Below are 25,222 nucleotides of genomic sequence, written 5' to 3'. Positions count from 1 at the left end.
TAATTTTATTTTATTTACTAATTTTTTTATTCAACCTTTATTTTATTTTTTAAAATAATTCTTTATTGTTGAAAGTATTACATATGTCCCCCTTCTTCCCCCCCCCCTCCCGCCATTGACTCCCTCCAGCCCGATTGGGGCCTTCCTTCATTCCGTGCCGCCCCCTGGTGGTCAGTGCACGTCATAGCAAGTGGTTGAACTCTTGGTCGGTCCAACACCTGAGGGGACAATTTGCATATTAGCCTTTTATTATATAGGATGATAGCCATTTTGACAGATGTGAGGTAATAATATCTCATTGTAGTTTTAATTTGCATTTCTCTGATGCTTAGTGACATTGAGCATTTTTTTATATGTCTGTTGGCCACTGTATTTTCTTTTTGGAGAAATGTCTATTCAGGTCCTCTGCCCATTTATTAATCGAATTGTTAGTTTGTGTTTTGTTTGCTTTTTTGGTTTTTTTTTGGGGGGGTGTTATGTTGTATGAGTTACATTTCGGATATTAACCCCTTATCGAATGTATCATTGGCGAATATCTTCTCCCATTAGGTAGGTTGTCTTTTCATTATATAAATATTTTTTTATTGATTTCAGAGAGAGGAAGGGAGAGGGGGAGAGAGAGAAACATCAGTGATGAGAATATTGATTGGCTGCCTCTTGCACACTCCCTACTGGGGATTGAGCCCACAACCCTGGGCATGTGCCCTGATCAGGAATCGAACTGTGACCTCCTGGTTCATAGGTCAACACTGAGCCACCATGGCCAGGCTCTTTCAACATTAAATTCTTCTCCATTCTTGTCTTCCATGTTTTCTGAAGAGAAGTCCAATTCAATTCTTATCTATCTATCTATCTATCTATCTATCTATCTATCTATCTATCTATCTATATACATACACACACTAGAGGCCCAGTGCATGATTGAATCATGCACGTGTAGGGTCCCCTACACGCTTTCGCTTTTCACGGTGGAGCTGGGTGCCTGTCCACTGGTGCACCAGGCCTTTCAGAAGCCTCCGGCTCGGTGGAGGCTTCTGAAAGGCCTGGTGCCGGAGCAGACAGGCACCCAGCTCCCCCACTTTTGATGGTCCGCGGCCGCTGAGGGGGGCTACCCTGCTGTTGAGAGGTGCAGGGGGCGGGACTCCCGCCCCCTGCGCCTCTCAACGTCCACTGAGGGGGGCTGCCGCGGACACCTGGCTACCCTGCCGTTGAGAGGCGCAGCTGGGTGTCCGCGGCAGGCCCCCTCAGCGGCCACGGATCTGGCCGTTGAGAGGCACAGGGGGCGGGAGTCCCGCCCCCTGCGCCTCTCAACAGCAGGGTAGCCCCCCTCAGTGGCAGCGGATCCGTGCCTCTCAATGGCCGGATAGGCCACCCCGAGTCCCGCCCCCCAGCCTCCCGCCGCCCAATCGTGGGTGTAGCGGAGTGATGGTAATTTACGTGTTACTCTATTATTAGATAGGATATGTATATACGTGTGTGTGTGTGTGTGTGTATGTGTGTGTGTATTACTGATTTCAGAGAAGAAGGGAGAGGGAGAGAGAGAGAGAGAAACATCAATGATGAGAGAGAATCATTGATTGGCTGCCTCCTGCATGCCCCACACGGGATATTGAGCCCATACTCAGGCATGTGCCCTGACTGGGAATCGAACCGTAATCTCTCGGTTCATATGTTGATGTCAACCACTGAGCCACATCAGCTGGGCGCAATTCTTATCTTTGCACCTCTATAAGTAAAATGTTCTTTTCCTCTGGCTTCTTTCAAGATTTTATCTTGGTTTTTTAATTTTCTTCAATTTGAATATGATGTCTCTAGGTATAGATTTTTGAGGATTTATCCTGATTTGTACTTTTTTTGAGCTTCCTGGATCTGTTGTCTACTATTAATTATGGAAATTCTTAGTCATTATTGCTTCAAATATTTATTTTCCTTTCTTTTCTCCATCAGGTATTCTTGTATGTTACACCTTTTGGATGTTCTGTTCTTTTTCATTTGTTCTTCCTTTGCATTTTCTTTTTGGAAGTTTCTATTGACATTTCTTCTGTCTCACTGATTCTTTGTGTTCACCTACTAATGAGCACACCAAAGGCAATTTTCATTTCTGTTACAGTGTTGTTGTTTTATTTCTAGCATTTACTTTTTATATTCTTTCTTAGAGCTTCCATCACTGCTTGCATTACCCATCTGTTTTGGACATTGTTATTAACTTTTTCCATTAGAGTACTTAGCATATTAATTATAGTTTTAAATTTCCAGTCTAATTTCAGCATTGTTACCATATATGAGCCCGAGGCTTTGTTTTTTTTGTGTTATTTTTTAGTATGCCTTGTAATTTTTTGAAAGCCAGACATGATGTACTGGGTAAAAGAAACTGAGGTGTAAATAGGCCTTCAGTGAGATACTTTTATGTTTATCTGTCTAGGGAATTGGCTGAGTTTTGCTGTAGCTATAGGTATCAGAGGCTAAAATCTCCTTATTGTTCTTGTTTTTGTCTCTGTTGACTTTTTTAAAATATATTTTTATTGACTTCAGAGAGGAAGGGAGAGGGAGAAAGAGATAGAAACACCAATGGTAAGAGAGAATCATTGGTTGGCTGCCTCCTGCACGCCCCCTAAGGGGGATCTAGCCCGCAAAGTGGGCATGTGCCCTTGACTGGAATCGAACCAAGGATCCTTCAGTCCTCAGGCTGACACTGTCCACTGAGCCAAACCAGCTAGGGCTCTTCTGTTGACTTTGGTTCCTTAGAAACATCTTAAATAAGGTCTGAAATATGCAGGTTTTTGAATTGTGGTCTCCTGTTATACTGGAGCCCTAATGGTAAGACTTTGGGGTAAGGGAATCAACCTATAGTCCTGTAATTGGGTCTCAGTCTTTTAGTGAGCCTGTGCCTCTAAGTTGTTATCTTCAAGTGTTTCTTAGTCCCCTCCCCTCTTAGATGAGAGTGGGAAGCTAGAGGGGGCTAGAATTGGGTATTTCCCTTCTCTCTGGTTGCTTAGATCTGTTAAAAAACCCCAATTGGTTAGGCTCTGGTGAGATAGTTTCTCTTTGGGGTAGGCTTTGTTAAGAACATAATATTCTGGGCTTATTTCAAAATGGTGAATTTCCCCCTTTCGCAGCCAAAAGAATGAGGGCATTTTTCTCTGATCTTAGCTGTAAAAATCTTGAAGGAATCCTGGAGGTAAAAATTCATAAAAGTGTGCAGGCCCATGGGATTTTTTTTATTCTCAGATTCATCCTTTCTGAGCCTCCAGCAACTGTAATTTATCAATTACAGTTTAAATTTACCTACCCAGGTAATGAATGGTTCCTGCAGAGAGGCTTGCAAGCTTTTGTTCTGGTAAGGTTTGATTCTCTTTTTTTGCCTACCTGTCTCCAATTTTGACAGCGGCAATTTGCCCTGTGATTATATCTAAGAAGAGTTGTTGATTTTCAGTTTGTTCGTTTTTTTTCTTCTGTGGGGTGGGAGTGACAGCTTCTAAGTGTTTACATGCTGGATGGGAAACCATAAGTTTACTCCATTTATTTTTGTTTGTATCCCTTTAAATTGTATCATAATTCTTGTTGGCATCCCTCAGTTGTTGGATACTTAGATTCTTGTTTTACATTATATGTAATGTTTGTAATTTCCATTATGATAGTAACTTTTTTCTACATATAATGAAATGAGTTTCTAAGGCAGTTTCTGGGAGTGGGAGTACTGGTTTAAAGAGTATGAAAATTCTTATGGTGTTAATATTTTTTGCATTATTGCCTTTAAAAAAAGGGCTTATGAGCTTTATTGGTACCACTTTGACCTTACCAGTGTTGGGTATTAAGAATTTTGCCAGGTTAGCCCAGCAGGCTCAGTGGTTGAATGTTGACCTATGAACCAGAAGATAGGTCCTGGTTCAATTCCTGGTCAGGGGATATGCCCTGGTTGTGGGCTCAATCCCCAATGTGGGACATGCAGGAGGCAGCCGATCAGTGGTTCTCACTCATCGTTGATGTTTCTATCTCTCTTTCCCTCACCCTTCCTCTCTGAAATCAATAAAAATATATTTTTAAAAAGAAAGAATTTTGCCATTTTAGGGGGAAGGGTTGAGGGTGAAGGGGGTCAATGGGGAGAAAAAGGGAGGGGGGACATCTGTAATACTTTCAACAATAAAGATAAATTAAAAAAAAAAAGAATTTTTTCCAGTTTAAAAAAATGTTAAATGTAATATAAGATTACTTTGTTCAGTTGTTCTAGCACCATTTGTTGAAAATGCTATCCTTTCCCCCCCATCAAATTACTCCTTTGTCAAAGGTCAGTTGACTATATAAGTCCGGGTCTACGTCTGGGTTCCCTATTTTGTTCCATTGTTCTGTGTGTCTAAATTTCTAAGCTGAAGTCAGGCATCTTGATTTCAGTAGCTTTATAATGGCCCCATCAGAAGTGAGACTTAACTTCAACCAAAAAAATGGAAAAGGGAAGGTGATTGCTCTCATAAAAGATGAGGTGAAGTAATGTACAAATGTGGGCTATGAGTGTCATTGTTGCTGTACATATAACTGATGTAATTGTGAACATTAGAAAATCTTAAATTTAAGGCACATTTCTATTCTGAGCCATATATATTTAAATTTATATCGATTTTAGAGAGGAAGGGAGAGGGATAGAAACATAAATGATGAGAAAGAATCATTGATTGGCTGCCTGCTGCACGCCCCCTATTGGGGATTGAGCCTGCATCCCAGGCATGTGCCCTTGACCAGAATCGAACCTGGGACCCTTCAGTCCACAGGCTGATGGCTCTATCCACTGAGCCAAATGAGCTAGGGCTTGTCTTAGCTGGTTTGGATGTGCCCTGACTGGTAATTGAGCCATGACCTCTTGGTTCATAGGTTGGCACTCAACCACTGAGCCACGCCAGCTGGGCTGAGCATATATATTTTTTACAAGTTAGACTCAAGCAATTTCTGAAAAGTTTATAGTTCGTACAGTGTGCTAGGTTCTGAATTAAGTTTAGATCCTGTTCATAAATAATCTGTCCCAGTGTGTATACTTAAAAGATGATTGTGGCAGGGGTCACAGTTAAGACTTGAAGGTAGGAGTTCTTCATCAAGGATAGAAAAGCAAGAAACCTATACAGCTATGTTGACCTATGTATATCTTTTTCTCCTTTCTTGATATAGATGAAGTGTTTCGTTCTCTTCTCTAAGGCCAGTCATTCTCATTTTAGGCTTTACCCTTTCTATCTTGTTCATTACATTATCTGTGCTGTTCTTATTTTTAACCTCTCCCTCTTCCATAAAACTGTCCTTTTTTCTCCAACTACTGCCCTATTTCTCACTTTTCTTTTATAGCCAAAATTTGGAAGAGTTCTCTTTCAACATGGTGTCCATTCCCTCACCTTTCATGGACTACCCAATTATAGTGGATGCTTTTACCTTTTCCCCCCTCACTTTGCAAAGACCTGCCCGTTGCTCAGTCCATCAGCCTTTATAAAGTGTTTTGCAGCAAAAGTTACATGTCTCTGAAATCATTTTTAGACAGCACCATGTTCTCCCATCTACTCTAGATCCATAGTTCTTAGTTTTCCTACCCTAAGGGAACCACTCTTGCCAGTTTCTTATGTATGCTTGTGGAAGTATTTTATGTGTATGAACAAAATAACTATTTTGTTTATTTTTTCTTAATGCGGTCTTATGTGTAATGTATGTAAAAATCTAAAGTCTCTTTAAGTGTAAAGTAGCAATTCTAAATGATAAAATATTGTGTGATAATGTGAGTGGTGGTTTTTTTTTTTCTTAGTGTCATATATCAGGGCATCCTATAATTTATGGTATTTTAGAGTCAGTGAAATAGATTGACTTGCGAGTCTTTTTTGTTGTTGTTAATCCTCATCCAAGGGTATTTTTCCCATTGATATTTAGAAAGAGTGGAAGGGAGAGGGAGAGATAGAGAAAAACATCAATGTGAGAGACACATCAATTGGTTGCCTCCCACATACACCCTGACTGGGACCGGGGATCGAGCCTGCCACCGAGGTATGTGCCCTTGACCAGAATTGAACCCGAGACTCTTCAGTTCGTGGGCTAACCACTGAGCAAACAGGCTAGGGCTTGTGAGTCATTTTTGAAACCTTGCTTCACTAATATCTGTGTGGACCTCTTTGTATCTCTGTTTCCTGGTTGGTAAACACGTGAGATTGTTACAAGGATTAACCCTTTGTACTCGCTTTTTTCTCGATTCCTGCTACCGATGCTAACCGTGTCGAGTCACACTCGACATCCGAGTGCAAAAGGTTAAGTGGGTTATTACATTTAAATCAGTTAGAGCTCTGCTTATAAAGTGCTATGTAAGTATGAACTGCTATTATCATTGTTAACTTCTCAGCAACATTAGCTAGCTACTCTGTCCCTGAAACATTTTTCTTTTTTTTGTACCAGTGATAACAGACTCTTGATTTTTTTGTTGTTTTGCTCATCATGTCTTTGATCCAGACACACACCTGAGCTCTAAATCTGTGTTTTCAACAGTCTACTTGGCCCTTGGAATTTTTATAGATTTCATACCTCTTTTCATCATATCTAAAATTGAATTTGATTTTCCCTTTTTCTCAAACTCTGACCCTTCAATTTCTTATTTCCTTATCTTAGTTTATTATACTACTAGAGGCCTAGTGCACGAAATTAATGCACTCAGGGGGGGAGGGTCCCTCAGCTCAGCCTGCACCCTCTCACAGTCCAGGAGCCCTCGGGGGGTGTCCCACTGACGGGGGGGTGTCCCACTGACGGGGGAAGTGGGCCTAAGCCGCAACATGGACATCCTTAGTGGGCCTAAGCCGCTAAGTCGGACATCCTTAGCACTGCCGCAGAGGCAGGAGAGGCTCCCGCCACCACCGCTGTGCTTGCCAGCCATGAGCCCGCTTTCTGGCTGAGCAGCACTTCCCCTGTGAGAACGCACTGACCACCAAGGGGCATCTCCTGCATTGAGCATCTGCTCCCTGGTGGTCAGTGAGCATCATAAAGACCAGTTGTTCCGCCGTTTGATTTGCATGTTAGCCTTTTATTATATAGGATCATCCACCCAGTTGAAAACCAAAACTGTAAGAGTGATCCTTGTTTCCTCCTTACCATACACTTTTAGTATGTAATAACTAAATCCTATAAGCTTTACTTCCAGTTATAGTAGGCAATTAGGTATTGTAGGAAATAAGCCTCTGTGATCCACCTCCAGCACAGTCAACTTTTAATGGAACCGGTTACTGAATTTTCCCAGGGCAAACAGAATGTAGGGAGGAGGGAAGAGGATATAAGAACAAAGAACTGTGGGTATGAGCCAGCATCATGGTGGAAACCCCCCAGGCTCCTGCCTCAACTAGACAGGGGGAGGTGGAGACAACTAGAAAAGGCCTCAGCCCAATTTTTTTAAATGGCCCAATGGGAGACAATAAGACCTAGATGATGTATGAGGAAACGATGTATGAGGAAACCGGTGACCCATAGTACTTAGCCTATGGGAACTGGAAGAGGGACTGGATAAGCCTGTGATCGATACTCCATATGTGCCTGTACAACCAGACACCCGCTCTCGAGAACGTATTAAAAGTTTTGTTTTCGCCATATTTCTGTCTCCGAGTTCGTTATTTGAATTTGGAAAGGTGAGCATTTCTCACAGTCATGAGCAGGGCAGGAACAAAGGGCCAAATGCAGAGGGTCACCAGGGCAGAGAGCCCTGGGTACCTAGCAACAGGCCCTTGCAGGACCATTCCCTTAAGCAATAACCCCTGGAGATGACATGTAGGCCTCAGCTGTGTTTCAGCTCCAGGCCCAGAAAAGCAGCAAAACCAGGTGGAGCAATGCCATGGCAGACATCAGGACCAGCTGCAATGACTAATGACCTGCCCTGGCACCGTGCTATTTTGCATACATTATGTATGTTATATCTTAACAAATTAGTTTATTTTAAAAATGTTTACTAGGAGCTGTATAGCTTCTATTCATTTATTTTCCTTTTATGTGTTAGAAATGCATTGGAGCCACAAGGGAAAATTATAAAAATCAGGACTACCAGAGGTCCCACTTTGTGTTTAGCTGAGTTGGGAGAAGAAATTATAGAAAAGCGACTTTGCAGCCGAAACCGGTTTGGCTCAGTGGATAGAGCGTTGGCCTGTGGACTGAAAGGTCCCAGGTTCGATTCAGTCAAGGGCATGTACCTTGGTTGCGGGCACATCCCCAGTAGGGGGTGTGCAGGAGGCAGCTGGTCGGATGTTTCTCTCTCATCGATGTTTCTAGCTTTCTGTCCCTCTCCCTTCCTCTCTGTGAAAACATCAATAAAATATATTTTATTAAAAAAAGAAAAAGAAAAGCAACTTTGCAGCTGTCCTCTTAAAAAAAATGTAGTGCTGCCGAAACCGGTTTGGCTCAGTGGATAGAGCGTCAGCCTGCGGACTGAAAGGTCCCAGGTTTGATTCCGGTCAAGGGCATGTACCGTGGTTGTGGGCACATACCCAGTGGGGAGTGTGCAGGAGGCAGCTGATCGATGTTTCTCTCTCATCAATGTTTCTGACTCTCTATCCCTCTCTCTTCCTCTCTGTAAAAAATCAATAAAATATATTTAAATATATATATATATATATATATATATATATATATATATATATATGAGGAAACGATGTATGAGGAAACCTGCCTCCTGCACACCCCTACCGGGGATGTGCCCGCAACCAAGGTACATGCCCTTGACCGGAATCAAACCTGGGACCCTTGAGTCCGCAGGCCGACGCTCTATCCACTGAGCCAAACCGGCTTTGGCCAATAAAATATATATATATATTTTTTTTAAAATGTAGTGCAATGATACCAAACACAATTCTTTAAGTTTTCATCCAAAGACTTATTTAGCCTCCCTGGTTATTACAGTCATTAAAATGAATAACACATTGTTCTGTTTTTTTGTGGGTTTTTTTTTTTTTTTTGGTGATTTTGTTTTGTTTTGTTTTTATATATGAGCATTTATTCCAATAATGCTGGCAGTATGGGAGAGCAGCAGTTCATCCACAAAACTCTGCTCTACCCCTCCCCATAAGCCAGTTGCTTATATTGTGTAGAAGGACAAAGATTACATGGGAAAGTAACAATTATGAGTATGGGAAAGTAGGCAACGTATAAGTTACAGGTTACAGGCAGTGTGCGCTGGGTTGGGTGGCAGAGGACGAGTGACTCTGGGACTAGGTTGTTAATCTTTCCATAATGCTAGGCAGTTCTCTGAAAAGGAGGATGGACTGCTTTCTGATGTTGGCTCCCATGTCCCCAGGGGCATACCACTGTCAGCCAGGTTAAAATGTGCTTTCTGCCTTCAATTCAAACTTGATCTTTTAAAAGTATCCTTTGCTAGAGCCTGTAAAAGGGAATGAATTGGGGTGCAAAGGAAAAGAGGAAGGAAGTGGCCAATGGTGAAGTAGAAGAGTGAGGTTGCAGGATCCTCCAGAATGAACTCTGGGCCTCACCTTAGAGACTGTCTCAGAAAGACAGCTGGGAATAGTAGGCAAATGGTAGGGAGGGTCCTCCTGCTCCGTCAGACCTCTCTTCCAGCCTCAGAGTGAACTTTGTAAGCTGCAGAACTGACAATGTCCCTGCCCTGCTTAGGACACTTAAAGACGCCTGACTCTTTGATCATGCTGGGAAGACCCAAGGAACAGCAGCTTACCTAAAGGGACACTATTTGAGGCAGCCTGTTTCACTCTAAGGCTGGAATGAAGCCATACCATCTAGAAAGTCCAATGGCTGCCTCACTGCTGCACTGTTTGCTGTGCCTGCACGTAACAGGTGCTCATCTTCAGTGGATGTAGGAAAGGGAGCCTGTTGTTTATTTTTAGAACTTACATTCGTATTAGACTGAAACAACTGTGAATACATTTTATAAAATAAGGCTTTGAAAGCAAAGGTTTTTGTAATTAATGTTGTTAGAGAACCAACATCCTCTACTTCTATCCAGGATATTCTCATACGCATAATTCTGAGAGATGTATTCTCATTTTACAGTAATAAAATTGAGAGAAGTTAAGTGACTTACCTGAATTAATACCACAAGTAATTGGCAGAAGTAGGATTCAGCTCACATCTATCTGACCCCAAAGGTCATGCCTTTTCTAATACTATTTGTCCTCTTTTGCCATTTTCCATGTCTTCCTTTTAACTCAGTCTTAAGTGGGATTTTAATTAGTTTGTGGGGGCACAGAATCGGAGTTCTGGATTGTGGAACAATTGGATGTTTGAATTAAACTGTGGAGGTAATAAAGGATAATTGTATAATGGGAAAATTAAACTGTGAAAAATCTTTGTCTTTAATTCTCCATTTTCTCGGCAAATAAAGACCCTACTCTAGATCATATAGGATGCTTCTAAATAATAGATTTCATCACGGTGGTTGTATTTTCTTGAGCTAATTTAGTAAACCTTTCATAGAGTGAGAAACCCATTTTTCTCAACTATAATTTGGGGTAATGAGGACAAAAATAAAGACAGGTATAAAAATTAATAATGTTTATTTACCATTTTAATAACCAAGACAATTGGGGGCAATCTAGAAGGCAGCTTTTCTAATTTCTGTTACCTCCTCCTCCCTTTCTCCAAACTTTAATCCTATCCTTTAGTATCCTCACATTTTTGGTTATTTACTTCTTTTTGGTAAAGGTATATTGTGGGAAGCAGTAGAGAACTTTGAAAGCATTGATGATTTGCAAGATCTGATTACTCTTGTTTTACTTAGAAATCTTTGGAGAGAAACAGAAATCTATAGTTATACTTGTGGCTCCTTAAATTGGTCTGTGGAAGTCTGATGCCTTTGATTTTCATTTTAACATTAATTGCTGTGCATACTGGACAAGATATTTTATAATAGCTAAAACTGTACACTTAATCCTCTACTACAAATACCAGGGTGATAATGATTTTTTTAGAGCACAGGAAGATATTTCTCCTTATGCATATTTATAATTAATTTTAATTTGGGGATAAAATTATCTTCAAAAATATATGAAATACTTTAATCTCAAGTATAAAAAAATGATAGTAAACAAACCAGTACTAATTAGGATGTTTAACTTTAAAATGCATAAAGTTTTTTATCTTATGCTCTTATTAAAAGATAAGCTTAATTAGGAGTCATGAAACTTAAAATTTAGGTTTTAAATTGTATGTTTTTTCTGTACTTAACATTCTGTACTAAAACAGTTTAGTATAGAAAAAGAGTAAAAATAGTATCTTCTATTGGGTTGAGAAGAGGAAACAAGACTAAGACGGTAGGTTCAAAAGCAAAAATTTATTCTTGAGGTCTTGCCAGGCTTATTTTCATAAGAGTAGATAATATTGTGTTACTTAGGTAAAAATATGAAATCCTAACCGAAAAAATGAAAACATAACTTGTATATTAAGGCTTTATATTTTTAAAAGTTAAGAAAAGGGGAGGATAAACTATTAAAAATATAGACCAGTAAGATGCTAGTATAGGTCAGGAAATATAAATGGAGAACCCATTTGCAGACAGGTAATTGTGAACATTAATGTGAATCCCACTGTAGGGTTTTCTGAATCACCATTGATCAACTCTGATAACAGATTGAGAGATTGAAGTGATACTATTGATAATAAAGTACTTTGAGAAGTAGTGTAACATGCAGAATAAATTTAAAATAAAAATCTGTTTTGAAAGTAGGCTGTTGCCACCCAGGAGCAAATTACAGCAGGAAGGTTAGGGAGAGGTGGGGAAGATAAGACATCAACCAAAGGACTTGTATGAATGCATATAAACATAACCAATGGACGCAAAACTCTGGGGGGTGAGGGCATATATGGGAGTGGGGTGGGGGGGGAGCAATGGTAAGATATATACACATATAATACCTTAATTAAAAAAAAAGTCTCTGTGGCCTACAGCTTCTCTGCAGGCAACCAGTTACCCGTGGAGATATCCAGAGACAGACTCTGAAACTGAAGAGAGCAGGAGAGAGAAAGAGACTGGTTATGTGGCTTTGAGGGCAGATAGGCTGGCTCGGGAGGCAGAGAGCTAGGAGCCAAGAAGAATGTTTTGATTTCATACAAATCTGATTTCATTAAACTTGCTATTATATCTCAAAAAAAGAGAAAAAAAAAGTAGGCTGTTGTCATTGAAGTAAACTAAGCAGAAAAACAAATTGAAGAAGGTATTAGACAATTCTAGGGAGGCAATTAGGCTTCAGGAATTTTTATGGAAAGGGAAGGGAAGTTAATTAGATGCTTAGAGCTTTTACCATCTGGGTGGATGGTGTAATATTTCAGTTAATCTAAACATCTAGAGTTGTGCCTAGTTCAAGTGAGAGCTTATAGCCTAAATGGCTTTTATTGACCCTGATTTTTCTATTTATATGGATAGAGCCCATGTAACCTGGGGGTATAGTATCTCAGTGTTAGTCTACAAATGAATAGATTTATCCCTTTGTACCTAACATACATGAAGTTGGCAAATATAAATGTCTGCTGTTTTTCTCTAAACATTCTTATAAAGTCAATAAGCCATTGTACTATTGTTCAAAGTAGTTTTATTTCATTGAAAACATTGAAGTGAAAACTTTTTAGTTTTTTTTTGTTTTAAATATTCTTAAAACTGGCTAGTTAAGTCCTAGAAAAACACAGACTATTATTTTTACTAGAGCAGATAACCAAGCTAATGAAAGAGGGGACTTCAAAATTTTTATAGATAATACTTTATAATAGGCTTTTTTCTTGCTGATATAACTAACATTTATTTTCTGTTTATTTTTAAGACGAGCAAAAATCAAATTAAAGTAGATCTTGTAGATGAGAATTTTACAGAATTAAGAGGAGAAATAGCAGGACCTCCAGACACACCATATGAAGGCAAGTACTTTTTTCTGTATCAAAATATTGTGCGTATTAGAACTTGTCTGAAACATTAAATCAGAATAACTTAAGCATATATTATAAATTAAATGGAAGGTAATTTCATTTGGCTTAGGATATACAGCAATTTTTAAATAATAAAAATAGATACTTATCTGGACTTATTTTTCTTACTGAATTTTAGCTAATTTTTGTATTTTCCCAAAATAGATTCAGTAGAGTCGAGTTACAGGTTATATAGGTTAGAATTTAATAGTATAAAGCATATCTGTTAAGCCTCTAACTTATATGGACTATAGACTTTCAGTTATCCTTCCATATGGTATCTATAACAAGCCTTGCCTTAAATTTGTGACTGATAAAAATATTTATATATTTTTAAAATTCCTCTCCCCTGTTTGTCATTTAGCATTTCATTCACTCATGTCTTCTTATAGGTTGTATTACAAATATTTGATTTTTTTAATTCAGGAAAGCTTTGAGTGATTGTTTCAAGATACATAAAAAAGAAAGGAGGCAGCTTTGCTGAATTTTATGTTCACAAACTAAGTCTCTAGCTACTTTAGACCATGAAATTGGGTGGTAAGATACAGAAAGAAGCTTTATAGCTTTTTTATTTCTTCATTAGGCAAATCTTCAGTAATGATATTAAGTTTGGGTTATGTAGCATAACCAAGGTTCTTGCATATAATAGGCATTTAAATATTTAATAGAAATCATATAACAATTTGTAGTATTAACACTTACTGAGTTTTTACTTGTTAGAGTTTTACATGTATTTTTTCATTCAGTTTTTACAACAAATCTTATGAGGTAAGTACAGTTGTCACTGTTTCATAGATGAAGAAACGCCTTAAGCTCAGAGAAGTTAAGTAACTTGTCTAAAGTCATCTGAGTGGCACAGCTGGGATTTCAGTCTCAGCCTTTGACTTCAAAGCATATATTTCTCATCACTTTTCTGGTTTTTTTTAATAAATCAGGATTGACTGAATATTAGAAGTGGTGGTTGTGTCTACTTTGAATGTTGTGGTTCTATAATCCTATAATGAACATTTACCTCAAATTTTTCAGAAGAATCTAATATACTAGAATATTTTTTATTTTATTTAAAAATTTAAAGACCCTAAAAATGTCTTTACCAAATCTTAAATAATAAAATTTTATTTTGTTTTATAGTTCATATGAGTCGTTTTTAGATATTTAAATTTTTATATTATTCATTGAGTGCCTCCTATATGCCAGGCCTCATTTAGATGCTTTCATGGAAGCTATTCATTTAGTCCTATTGACAATCATTAAATAATAGATCTTTATTATCTTATAAAAATCCAGTTCCTGTCTTAATAGCAGGTGTTGTATGTAATGATATACAGTTGGTCCTGCATATCTCCAGGTTCTACATCTGTGAATTCAACCAACTTCAGATGAAAGTATTTGGGGGAAAAGGATGTTACATTTTGCTGATGTATATTATGTAGTTAGATGTATGGTGGTTGTGTCTCTACTAAACATGTACAGGCTTTTTTCTTGTCATTATTCCCTGAACAATATAAATACACTATAACAACTATTTACATAACATTTACATTGTATTAGATATTATAAGTAATCTAGAGATGATTAAAGCATATGGGAGGATATGCATAGGTTATATGCAAATACTATGTCATTTTATATAAGGTATATACAAATACTATGTCATTTTATATAAGGGACCTGAACATCTGTGAATTTTGGAAGTTTGTATGTCCTGGAATTAATCCCTTGCAGATATTGAAGGATGACTGTACTAGCTTCTTCCTGAAGGCAGACATTATAAATATTCTTGAATTACTCTTTTTAGGTTCAGATGTTTTAAAGATAATAGGGCAGTAACATCATTCTAGAGTTCTTTCAGTAGTTTGATACATATAAACAAGGTACTTCCTGAACTAAATTAGATAGGCAGAATGTTCTCTACTTTCTTGGCAACCCTTAAGAGAGGTAGATAAATTCAAAAAATTGGAACATAGACACTATTTGTAAGATGATTAAGTTATAAATATAACATTCTTTGCTAATTAGAAACAAGTTTGGTGGTTTTTAAGTGCTTATTTCCACAGCTGCCACTATATGAGACATTAATATTTGATAAGATTAATTTTAATGTTTTTGGGGTATATATTTAAAATAGATAAATTTAAATTGTATTTTTATCATAAAACTGTTACAGAGAAGTATTCACTTTGTTTAGGAAAAGCATCATTCAAAGGCATAAACACATACTACTTTTTAAAAATATATATATTTTATTGATTTTTACAGAGAGGAAGGGAGAGAGATAGAGTTAGTAACATCGATGAGAGAGAAACATGGATCAGCTGCCTCCTGCACACACCCCCACTGGGGATGTGCCCGCAACCAAGGTACATGCCCTTGACCGGAATTGAACCTGGGACCCTTAAGTCCACAGGCCAAGGCTCTATCCACTGAGCCAAACCGGTCAGGGCAACATATACTACTTTTTAAAAATATATAAACATGGGTAACTAGTTAGATAATATTTATTGCGGGTCTCTCACTAGTTTTTGAGATTTTTTAAAAATCTCAATTTAATAGCTAAGGCAAAAATGTACCTGTGGAACGTTAAATTGTTTCTTATCATTATTAAATAATGAGGCAGCTATTTTATGCAGTGTTAAAAGTAATCAGGTTGAGAAGTAGAACACTCGTGGGAAAATTACAGTATTACATGTGTTACTTAATTCTCATTTCATAATGGCTCAGTGGGAAAGGAACAATTTAGTTCTTGAGCCTTTTTCCCTAAGAGTTGTTTTGAATTTATAGAATTGTTGATATTTTTTTAAAAATCTCATCCCTTTCCATCCCTTTGGATTAAGTTGAATATAAAAATGATAAAATTTTAATATTAAAAGTTATTAACAAAAATAAATGTTTTATAGGGAAACCTGTTCTAATATGAATAATATAGTTATAAAGCTCCCTTCATTGTGTTGCTCTGATGTATACCAAATAATGCTATGATTAGATATTGAAAGTTATCAGGTAATAATTCAGGACAAAAAGAATAATTCAAGACAGAGCATATTAATAGGATGTGGAGTAGAAATAGGATTGGGGACTCTAGGATTCAGCATTATTTATATATCTGGGCTCTCATACTACTCTTAATAGATTGTTTTTGGACATTCATGAAGGAATAACTTTATATAAAAGGTTATAGAGACACACTAATCTGAAATTAAATTAGAAAAAAAAGTAAGTTTCTTAGGAAAGAAAAAGAACCTGCATATTTTTCAGGCCAGATTTATTATGCCTGTATTTGAAGCTAGCATTTATAACTGAACATAAAGAGTTATCTCTGTATTCACAAAATTTCTTCTATTACTCATCTATCTTAATTTTTGTTCCTTTTGTTTTGACTACTTTCCTGTATATTTCACTGCTGCCATATGCTCTTTGATTCAGGCATCTAGTTCAACTCATGTATCAGTCACTTTGGGACTCTATTAAAAAGAATTAGCAAGAAAAAAAGAATTGGAACCAAAAAGGGTTTGAAGAAACAGGAACCAAGTGAATTGCTCTTTTATTTTTCCCAGATCCACATTTACCTACCTATTTCTAACAGTGGAGGAGGAGTATTTGAGAGAATTCATGATATACTGAGAGTTGAATGTATGGAATTTTGAAGTTAATACTGCTCCTAGCACATAGTTTCTTATTTTACTTTTTAAAAAAATATATATTTTGTATTGATTTCAGAGAGGAAGGGAGAGGGAAAGAGAGAAACATCAATGATGAGAAAGAATCATTGATCGGCTGCCTCCTGCATGCCCCCCTTTTGGGGATTGAGCCCACAACCCGGGCATGTGCCCTTGACTGGAATCGAACCCAGGACCCTCAGTCCACAGGCCAATGCTCTATCTACTGAGCCAAACCAGATAGGGCTTGCTTTTTATTATGGAAATTTTCAGATATCTATAGAAGGCAGATGGTATAATGAATTCTCCATATATTCATCGGCTAGCTTTAAAGGCTTTCAACTCATGGCCAGTCTTTGATCTGATCATTCCGTAATTATTTGAAGCAAATCCCAGGTGTAGTTTCATATGTAAATATTCTGGTAGCACAGTTTTATTTGCTATATTTTCGAATAGTGACTTGTATTTTAATGGGTCTTAGAATTAGGTTCTTTAGAGTTAATATTCAAATCTAGCTTCTCATCCAGTGCAAGGTTTCCCCCTTCAGAGTTTCCTGAGAGGCTGTTATTTTCCCATGTATGGGAAGCTAGATAAACTTTTTAAAATATGTATTTAGCTGCTAATTGCTCAATATAACTTCAAAACAGAATGTTGCCTTCTTAGAACTACCTCTTTGTAAAGCTCTGCATTTTGTACACCCATTTAGAGACAATAGTTTTTGTCTTTAGGTGTACCTGTTGTTGTTGAATTTTATTTTGAAAATTTAGCAAGCAATGTTAACATTTAATTTAGGACACAAGTTAAAAATTTTGGACATTTTTGCTTATGAGAGAACCAGCTAGAAGTAGATTTTTTCTGTTTATGGCACAATCTATATATCCTTTACCTCTATACCATCTGTGCTTTTATACCTCCCTGCTTTCTTTCTATTTTTCTTTTCCCCACTTCCACCCCCCCAGTTATTTAGCATCTCTTGTCAGTGTGGACTAGAAGAAACAAAAGGAGACAGAATGTATATTGCTTAATTATCCCAATCAAATCTTTGGCATTGGATTGTCTGTGGATTTAATGTATTTATCTATGTCTAGCTCTATTATTCACTGATAAGCTAATATAGTTGTATAAAATGGGTATTCTGTATGCTTTAAATTTAAAAAATTGTGGTTTTGATTATATCCTTTTTGGGTTGCAACTTTAAAATGAGTTTGTTGTAATTGAATATAAAATACTACATAGTTTGAAATTTCTACCACTATATTTGGTTTCACATGTTTCAGATGAGCAGTGTTCTTAACTTTCTGTTCTCCTCATTTTTTAGGAGGAAGATATCAACTAGAGATAAAAATACCAGAAACATATCCATTTAATCCCCCTAAGGTATTGTAAGCCTATTTTTGTGCATGAACTTCTAAAATATTTCTCTTGGCCCATTTAATTAATACATATATTTTAGTGCTTATTAAAATTAGAGTGTTTTGAGTTGTTGACTATGAAAATTTAATGTGGACAAGATTTCAGATAATGGAAGACAGCTTCTAGAATTATGATGAAAAGCAAGCTTACTCAGGCAGCTAATAATGGCTCTAGGCAGGAATAATAGGATGTACGTCTGACAATGGCTTAAATTCTAGGTCTGGAAAAACTTGGTGTTCCAAGATGTAGAGAACTCACACAAATTATTATTTTTTCATTTCTTTTTCATTATTATTATTATAAAAGTAGTTTGTTTGTTGTACAGGAAAGTTATATAGTGAAGTACAAAAAAATAGAAAACAAAATTTCAATATGACCACGTAGAGATGTTCACTTGTTTTTATCTTATGTTTGTGACCTAGTTTATATATATATACACACACACACACACACACATATATATACACACACACACACACACACACACATTTTATATATATATAATATATATCTTTGGCATTGGATTGTCTGTGGATTTAATGTATATATATCAGAGAGGAATTGAACCGTGACCTCCTGATTCATAGGCTGACGCTCCGACTGGGCAATGAGTTGATTTTTTAAATTTTATTTTATTTTATTATGTATTGGTTTTGGGTGTATAGCTTAATGGTTAGACAATCATATGCTTTACATAGTGTTCCCCTCCATATTTCCAGTACCTCAAATGGCACCATAGGTTTTCTAATTTTTTGTTGTGATTGTTGTTGTTAATCCTCATGCAAGGATATTTTTCCATTGAGTTTTTTTATATATATATTTTTTTATTGATTTCAGAGAGGAAGGGAGAGGGATTGAGAGATAGAAACATCAATGATGAGAGAGAATCATTGATTGGCTGCCTCCTGCATGTCCCCTACTAGGGATGGAGCCCGCAATCCAGGCATGTGCCCTTGACTGGAATTGAACCTGGGACCCTTCAGTCCATAGGCTGACCCTCTATCCACTGAACCAAACCAGCTAGGGCAATGAGTTGATTTTTATAAAGTACTTACAACGTTGCTTGGCTTATAGTAATCATTCTATTAAGTATTAAGGAATTTTGACTCAGATGACTATTGTGTCAGATATCATTCTCCTCCTCCTCCTCATCCTCCAAAAGCTTAGAGTAAGAGCTGATGAATTAGTTTTCATTTCATGGTGATCTGATAGGTGACTAGAGACTTAAAATCTGAAATCAGAGTGTATGAGTTTGCACTTTGTTCTGTTGCTAACTAGTTGTTTGATTTTGGATCAATATGTTAAACTCAAAGCCTCAGTGTCTCTTCCATGCCTGGCACATAATAATAGGCATTCAAATATTTGTTGAATTCTTTTTTTAAAAGAATTTGCTTAAAAAAATTACTACAGAAAAATTAGGAGCAATCCTACAGCCACTTACTACTTGTGCTTCCATTTACTACTGATTTTGCTTACTTTTTCCTTCAGACTTATTCTACACCTTACTTCACACTAAAAAAGTTTGTTTACTATCTGTGAACACCTAGTAATTGTTGGGTTTCTTTAAGGGCGGAGCATTTATTAAAAGGTTTAAAAAGAATGTATGTCAGTGACAACATTTGGCTTATTACTTCAGTGCTTTTTCTTCTATACCACTCCCTTCACTTAGGCAAAATGATGTAAGTATGGGCACTCTTTTTAAATATGAGGATTTCTTTCTCTTGTAATTCTGTTTATATGTATTTTATTTCTGTTATTTAAAAACTTGTATGCTTTGTATTTTTAGGTCCGGTTTATCACTAAAATATGGCATCCTAATATTAGTTCTGTCACAGGGGCTATTTGTTTGGATATCCTGAAAGATCAATGGTAAGAGATTTTTCATTTACCTTCATCTCCTCTCCCATATGAATTCCAAGACTATATTTGGAGTGTTAAAATGAGTACTGCTTCAAAGCATAAGCTGTATATACAGAGGTGGGCAAAACTAGGTTTACAGTTGTTCATATGGCAAATAATACAATAAATAGTAATACAAGAATAAACTGTTTTGCCCTAACCCTCGGCAAACTCATTAGTCAACAGAGCCAAATAACAGTACAACGATTGAAATTTCTTTTGAGAGCCAAATTTTTAAACTTAAACTTCTTCTAACGCCACTTCTTCAAAATAACTCGCCCAGGCCGTGATATTTTATGGAAGAGCCACACTCAAGGGGCCAAAGAGCCGCATGTGGCTCGCGAGCCACAGTTTGCCGACCACGGCCCTAACCGGTTTGACTCAGTGGATAGAGCGTCGGCCTGTGGACTGAAAGGTCCCAGGTTCGATTCCGGTCAAGGGCATGTACCTTGGTTGCGGGCACATCCCCAGTAGGAGGTGTGCAGGAGGCAGCTGATTGATGTTTCTCTCTCATCAATGTTTCTAACTCTTTATCCTTCTCCCTTCCTCTCTGTAAAATATCATTTAAATATATATTTTTTTAAAAAGAATAAACTGTTTTGCATATGCATAACTGTAAGCCTACTTTTGCCCACCATGTATTACAGTTTCTCTTATTTGGGCAATGACTTTAAGATTTATGTATTTAAGTACATAATTGAAAATGTTATAATTGAGATCACAGTCTATATTTTAATACAGGCTTATTAAGTAATGTCAGATGCTAGCTTACCTCTTGAGAAAAGTCTTGGACTTCATTTGTGGTTTTTTTTGGTAAATTTGTTTTTCGTTATCTTGAATATGTTTGTGAAAGACTAAAAAAAAAGTATTGAAATAATCAGCTCTGACTTAGATGGTGTTACCCAACAAAAATGTCAAAAGTTGTGTTAATTGAGCACAGTTTAGGTTTTCAGATTCCAAGAAGTACCTTTGTAGATGATATCTTCATTTGCACAGTAATTTATAGTGCTTTCACATATTTTGTCTGATTTGATCTTAACATAGTGTTTTAAGAATTCTTATTCTGACCCAGGTCTTTGTGGCTCAGTTGGTTTTGCATTGTCCCATGCCTCTAGAGGTTTGATTCCTGGTCTGGGCACATGCCTGGGTTCCAGGCTCAATCCCCAGTAGGGGGACAGGAGGCAGCTAATCCATGTTTCTCTCTTTGTCTCTCCCTCTCCCTCTGTTTCTCAAAATCAGTAAGCTTTTTTTTTTTTTTTTTAACTTCTTACTCAGGAGCAAAATGTTCAAATCCTGGTTCTGCCATTTACTGAACAGTGTAGTCTTGAGCAAATCACTTAATCTTTGTGCCTTAGTTCACTCATCTGAAAAAATATGGGGTTAATACTTCCTTCATAAGGCTGTTGACAGGATGAAGTGAATTGTTTTATGTCTGGCATATTCTGAAAATGGATGAAAAGACTAAGGCAAAGAGGTATAAAAAGTCATTGGGGCCCAGCTGGTGTGGGTCGGTGGTTGAGCATGGACCCATGCACAAGGAGGTCACTGGTTCAATTTCCCGTCAGGGCATGTGCCTAGGTTGCAGTCAGGCAGGGAGCATAAACACATTGAAGTGGGAGAAAATAGTAGTAACTTATGTGTTTGATTTGTTAAGGAAGGGAAAGAATGGAACCTGAACAAGGTGAGACAGGAATGACAACATTCAGTCTATGGGCGATTTGGTTTATTTAGTAACTGGATAAACAGGCAAGAGTTGCTGGTTTTGTTTTGTTTTGTTTTGTTATTCTAATAGCACATCTGTGTAAGGCTTCCCACTCAGTATATCATCTCTTGGGATCTAGTTTCTTGATCTACATTCCATATTGTTAAACATTGAACAGTGTAGAATACATCTGTCTAACTATCTTCTGTCATTTATTTGATTTTTTTTTGCTTTTTGCAACTTACTGAATTTCTTGGCCTCATTGTTTTTACCTATAAGGTCATCTCCAAGACCCCTAGCTCTATCGTTCAGTGATATTAATGAATATTTGCAGTGTTAAGAGATACCTTTTTTTTTTCCCCCACTTGGTTTCCATGATATCAATTCTGTTCTTTCCTTTTTCCTATGCCCACTCTCACTCCTTAACTGGTTATTCCCTCTCTGGAGCTTTACATGTGAAAATGCCTCAGGACTAAGTCCTAACCTGTGCTCCTTTTCATCAATACTCACTTCCTTGGTGAACTCATCTTATCTCATAACTTCATGGTTTACATACTAGCAACTCACAGATTTATCTTACCTGAACTCCTCTAGGCTTATCTCAAACTTAAACATGTTTGAAACTGAACTGATTGATATTCCCCCTAACCAAAAACCTGGTTCACCCCATCTAAGTTACTAGCAATTACATCCTCTCGGTTGCTCAAAACAAAGTCTCAACATGGTCCTTAGTTCTTCTTTCTCTGGTACCCTGTACCCTGTCTGTAAATTCTGTTGGTGGAACTTACAAAATCTTAGTAGCTTCACTACTACCACCTTGATTCAAGTCACATTACCTCTTGCCTGAATGATTATGGTAGCTTGCCGCACTGCTTCTGACCCTTCCCTGCTCAGGCTCTTCTCAACAGCTGGAATGATAGCCACCTCTTTTAAAATAAATAAAACTCCAGACTAAAATCTTCCACTGACTTTCCTTTTTGCTCAGAGTTAAGCCAGCAGTCCTACCACCTCTGATTATCTCTCTATAGATAGTTGAATGATTATGGAGTACATATAGGGAGAGAACTTGAATTTTTGTACCAAAATACTTTTTATCAACTATTTCCATTTCCTAGGGCAGGTGATATAGCTGAAATGTAGTCTTGTTTGATACCTATACTAGAGGCCCGGTGCACGAAATTCTGGGACCCCTCGAGGAATGTCCAACTGCCCTCTCACAATCCAGGACTACTGGTTCCCAACCTGCCTGCCTGATTGCCCCTAACCGCTTCTGCCTGCCAGCCTGATCTCCCCCTAACCACTCTCCTGCCAGCCTGATCGATGCCTAACTGCTCCCCTGCCGGCCCAATTGCCCCTAACTGCCCTCCCCTGCAGGCCTGATCTCCCCCAACTGCCTTCCCTTGCAGGCCTGGTCCCTCCCAACTGCCCTCCCCTGCTGTCTGATCGCCCACAACTGCCCTCCCCTGCTGGCCATCTTGTGTGTTGAAGTGATGGTCAATTTGCATATTACATGTTTATTATATAGGATAATTGAAATATTAAAAGGTAGCAAAGACACATCAGATAAAATAGTTGAGATTGGATATCCATGCATTTGTTCTCTCCCTGCCCTCCCCAGCTTTATTTATTTAATTTTTTTTCTTTATTGATTAAGGTATTACATATGTGTCCTTATCTCCCCATTGCCCCCCACCCCCCCAGCTTTATCTACACTAATAAAAGAGAAAGATGCAAATTGACAATCACTTCATGATGCCCATCAGCCAATCAGGAGTGAGTATGCAAATTAACCTGACAAAGATGGCAGGTTAATTTGCAGGCGCCAAGCGGCTGGGGGTGGGGCGGCTGCTTGCGCCGGCGACAAGCAGCCTGGGTCCTGGGGACGGGTGTCCTCAGGACCCAGGCCACTCTGAGCCTGTAGGCCCGGAGCGGCCGGGGTCCTGGAACGCCCCCGGCCACTCTGGGCCTACGTTTGCAGGCGCCCAGCAGCCGGGGGCTGGGCGGGAACATCCGCCGCGTGTTCCCACCCTGCAGCCACTTGCGCGCGTGCTGGCGCCAAGCAGCCTGCATCCCGGGGACAGGCGTCCTCGGGAGCCAGGCCGCTCTGAGCCTGTAGGCCCGCGTGTAGGCACTGAGCGGCCGGGGTCGGGGCAGGAACATCCCCGGGACCCAGGCGCTCTGAGCCGCCACGCATGCAAGCAGCCGGGGGTGGGGTGGGAATGTCCCCTGCAGCGAGGGAGCAGACAGCAGACTCGGGGGGCTGCTTGCCCCTGGCTGTGGCAGCAAGGGGCAAGCAGTCCCCCACAGAAAGCAGAGAACCATGGGGAGCAGGCCTAATCTGTCAGTAGGACATCCCCTGAGGGCTCCCAGATTGGAGAGGGTGCAGGTCGGGCTGAGGGACACACACACACACACACACACACACACACACACACACACACACACACACACCATGCACGAATTTTGTGCACTGGGCCCCTAGTTGAAGTATAATTGACATTTAGTAGATATCTATGTTTAAGTGTGGATGCTTAGACTTTAGAACTTGAATCTGATAAAGAAAACTATAGCCTGGCCGGTTTGAGCATCAACCTATGAACTAGGAGGTCATGGTTCGATTTCCAGTCAGAGCACATGCCTGGGGTATGCAAGAGGCAGCTGATCAATGATTCTCTCTCTTCCTCTCTAAAATCAATTTCAAAAAAAGAGAGAAAACTATAGGATCGTAATCTTAGGAACAATAAATTGAATAAACATTGAATAATCTGGGACAGATATGCTAGAAAGCAGTTTTTTAACCTTAGTCTTTTATTAATACACTAGGAGCCCAGCACGCATGCAGCGCCGTCCACCCTCAAGTTGCCTAGTGATATTTTCCCATTGATTTTTAGAGAGCATGGAAAAGAGAGGGAAAGACAAAGAGAAACATCAATGTGAGAGGGACACATCGATTGGTTGCCTCCTGCATGAGCCCTGACCTGGGCTCACAGCGCAGCAGTCCTGTAGCCGTTGCCGGTCTGGCCCTGCCTCGCTCCTCCGGCCCCGCAGCCTGCTGGTCCGGCCCTGCCTCGCTCCCCAGGTCCCGCAGCCTGCTGGTCCGCCCTGTCTTGCTTCCCAGGCTCCGCAGCCTGCTGGTCTGGCCCTGCCTCACTCCCCACACCCCGCAGCCTGCTGGTCCAGCCCTGCCTCGCTCCCCAACCCCACAGCCTGCTGGTCGGGCCCTGCTTCACTCCCGGGGCCCCACAGCAGCCATGGCCGCTGCTGGTCCAGCCCTGCCTCCCTCTCCCGCCCTCTGCTGATCAGGCCCTCCCCCAGCGCAGGCGCAGGGAGGCTGCATGCGCAAACTCCTCCTGTCAGGTCAACCCATTATGGCCTCCTGGCCTAATTTGCATATTACCTGGGGGAGAAAATGACAACACATAAAAATTGCTGTCAATGATACTGCCCTTTCAAAAGACATGAACAGGCATTAAGAGATTATTTAGATGGTCGATAAGCTCTGCTCAGCATCTTTACTCATCAGGGAAATATAAATTAAAGTCACAATTAGATACCACTACACACTTGTAAATGGTTCTTATGAATTTCTGATACAAATACGGTTTAACCGCCCAACCATTATTATGTACCAAAGCTAAACATA

At 39.0% G+C, this 25,222-nt stretch overlaps 1 protein-coding gene across 1 annotated transcript in view; it reads left to right on the top strand.

Annotated features, from left to right (window-relative positions):
- The window catches only part of UBE2K (ubiquitin conjugating enzyme E2 K), a 65,236-nt gene that overhangs the window by 22,394 nt on the left and 17,620 nt on the right, over window positions 1-25,222 (top strand). The window contains exons 2-4 of the mRNA XM_079770121.1: window positions 12,768-12,861; window positions 17,884-17,942; window positions 19,765-19,847. Coding sequence (XP_079626247.1) covers window positions 12,768-12,861; window positions 17,884-17,942; window positions 19,765-19,847 — 236 coding nt within the window. The remainder of the gene's footprint in view (window positions 1-12,767; window positions 12,862-17,883; window positions 17,943-19,764; window positions 19,848-25,222) is intronic.

This window comes from Cnephaeus nilssonii (genome assembly GCF_951640355.1).
Source record: "Cnephaeus nilssonii genome assembly, chromosome: 1".
NCBI classification, from domain to species: Eukaryota; Metazoa; Chordata; class Mammalia; order Chiroptera; family Vespertilionidae; genus Cnephaeus; species Cnephaeus nilssonii.
This window is presented reverse-complemented; position numbering and strand designations above follow the sequence as displayed.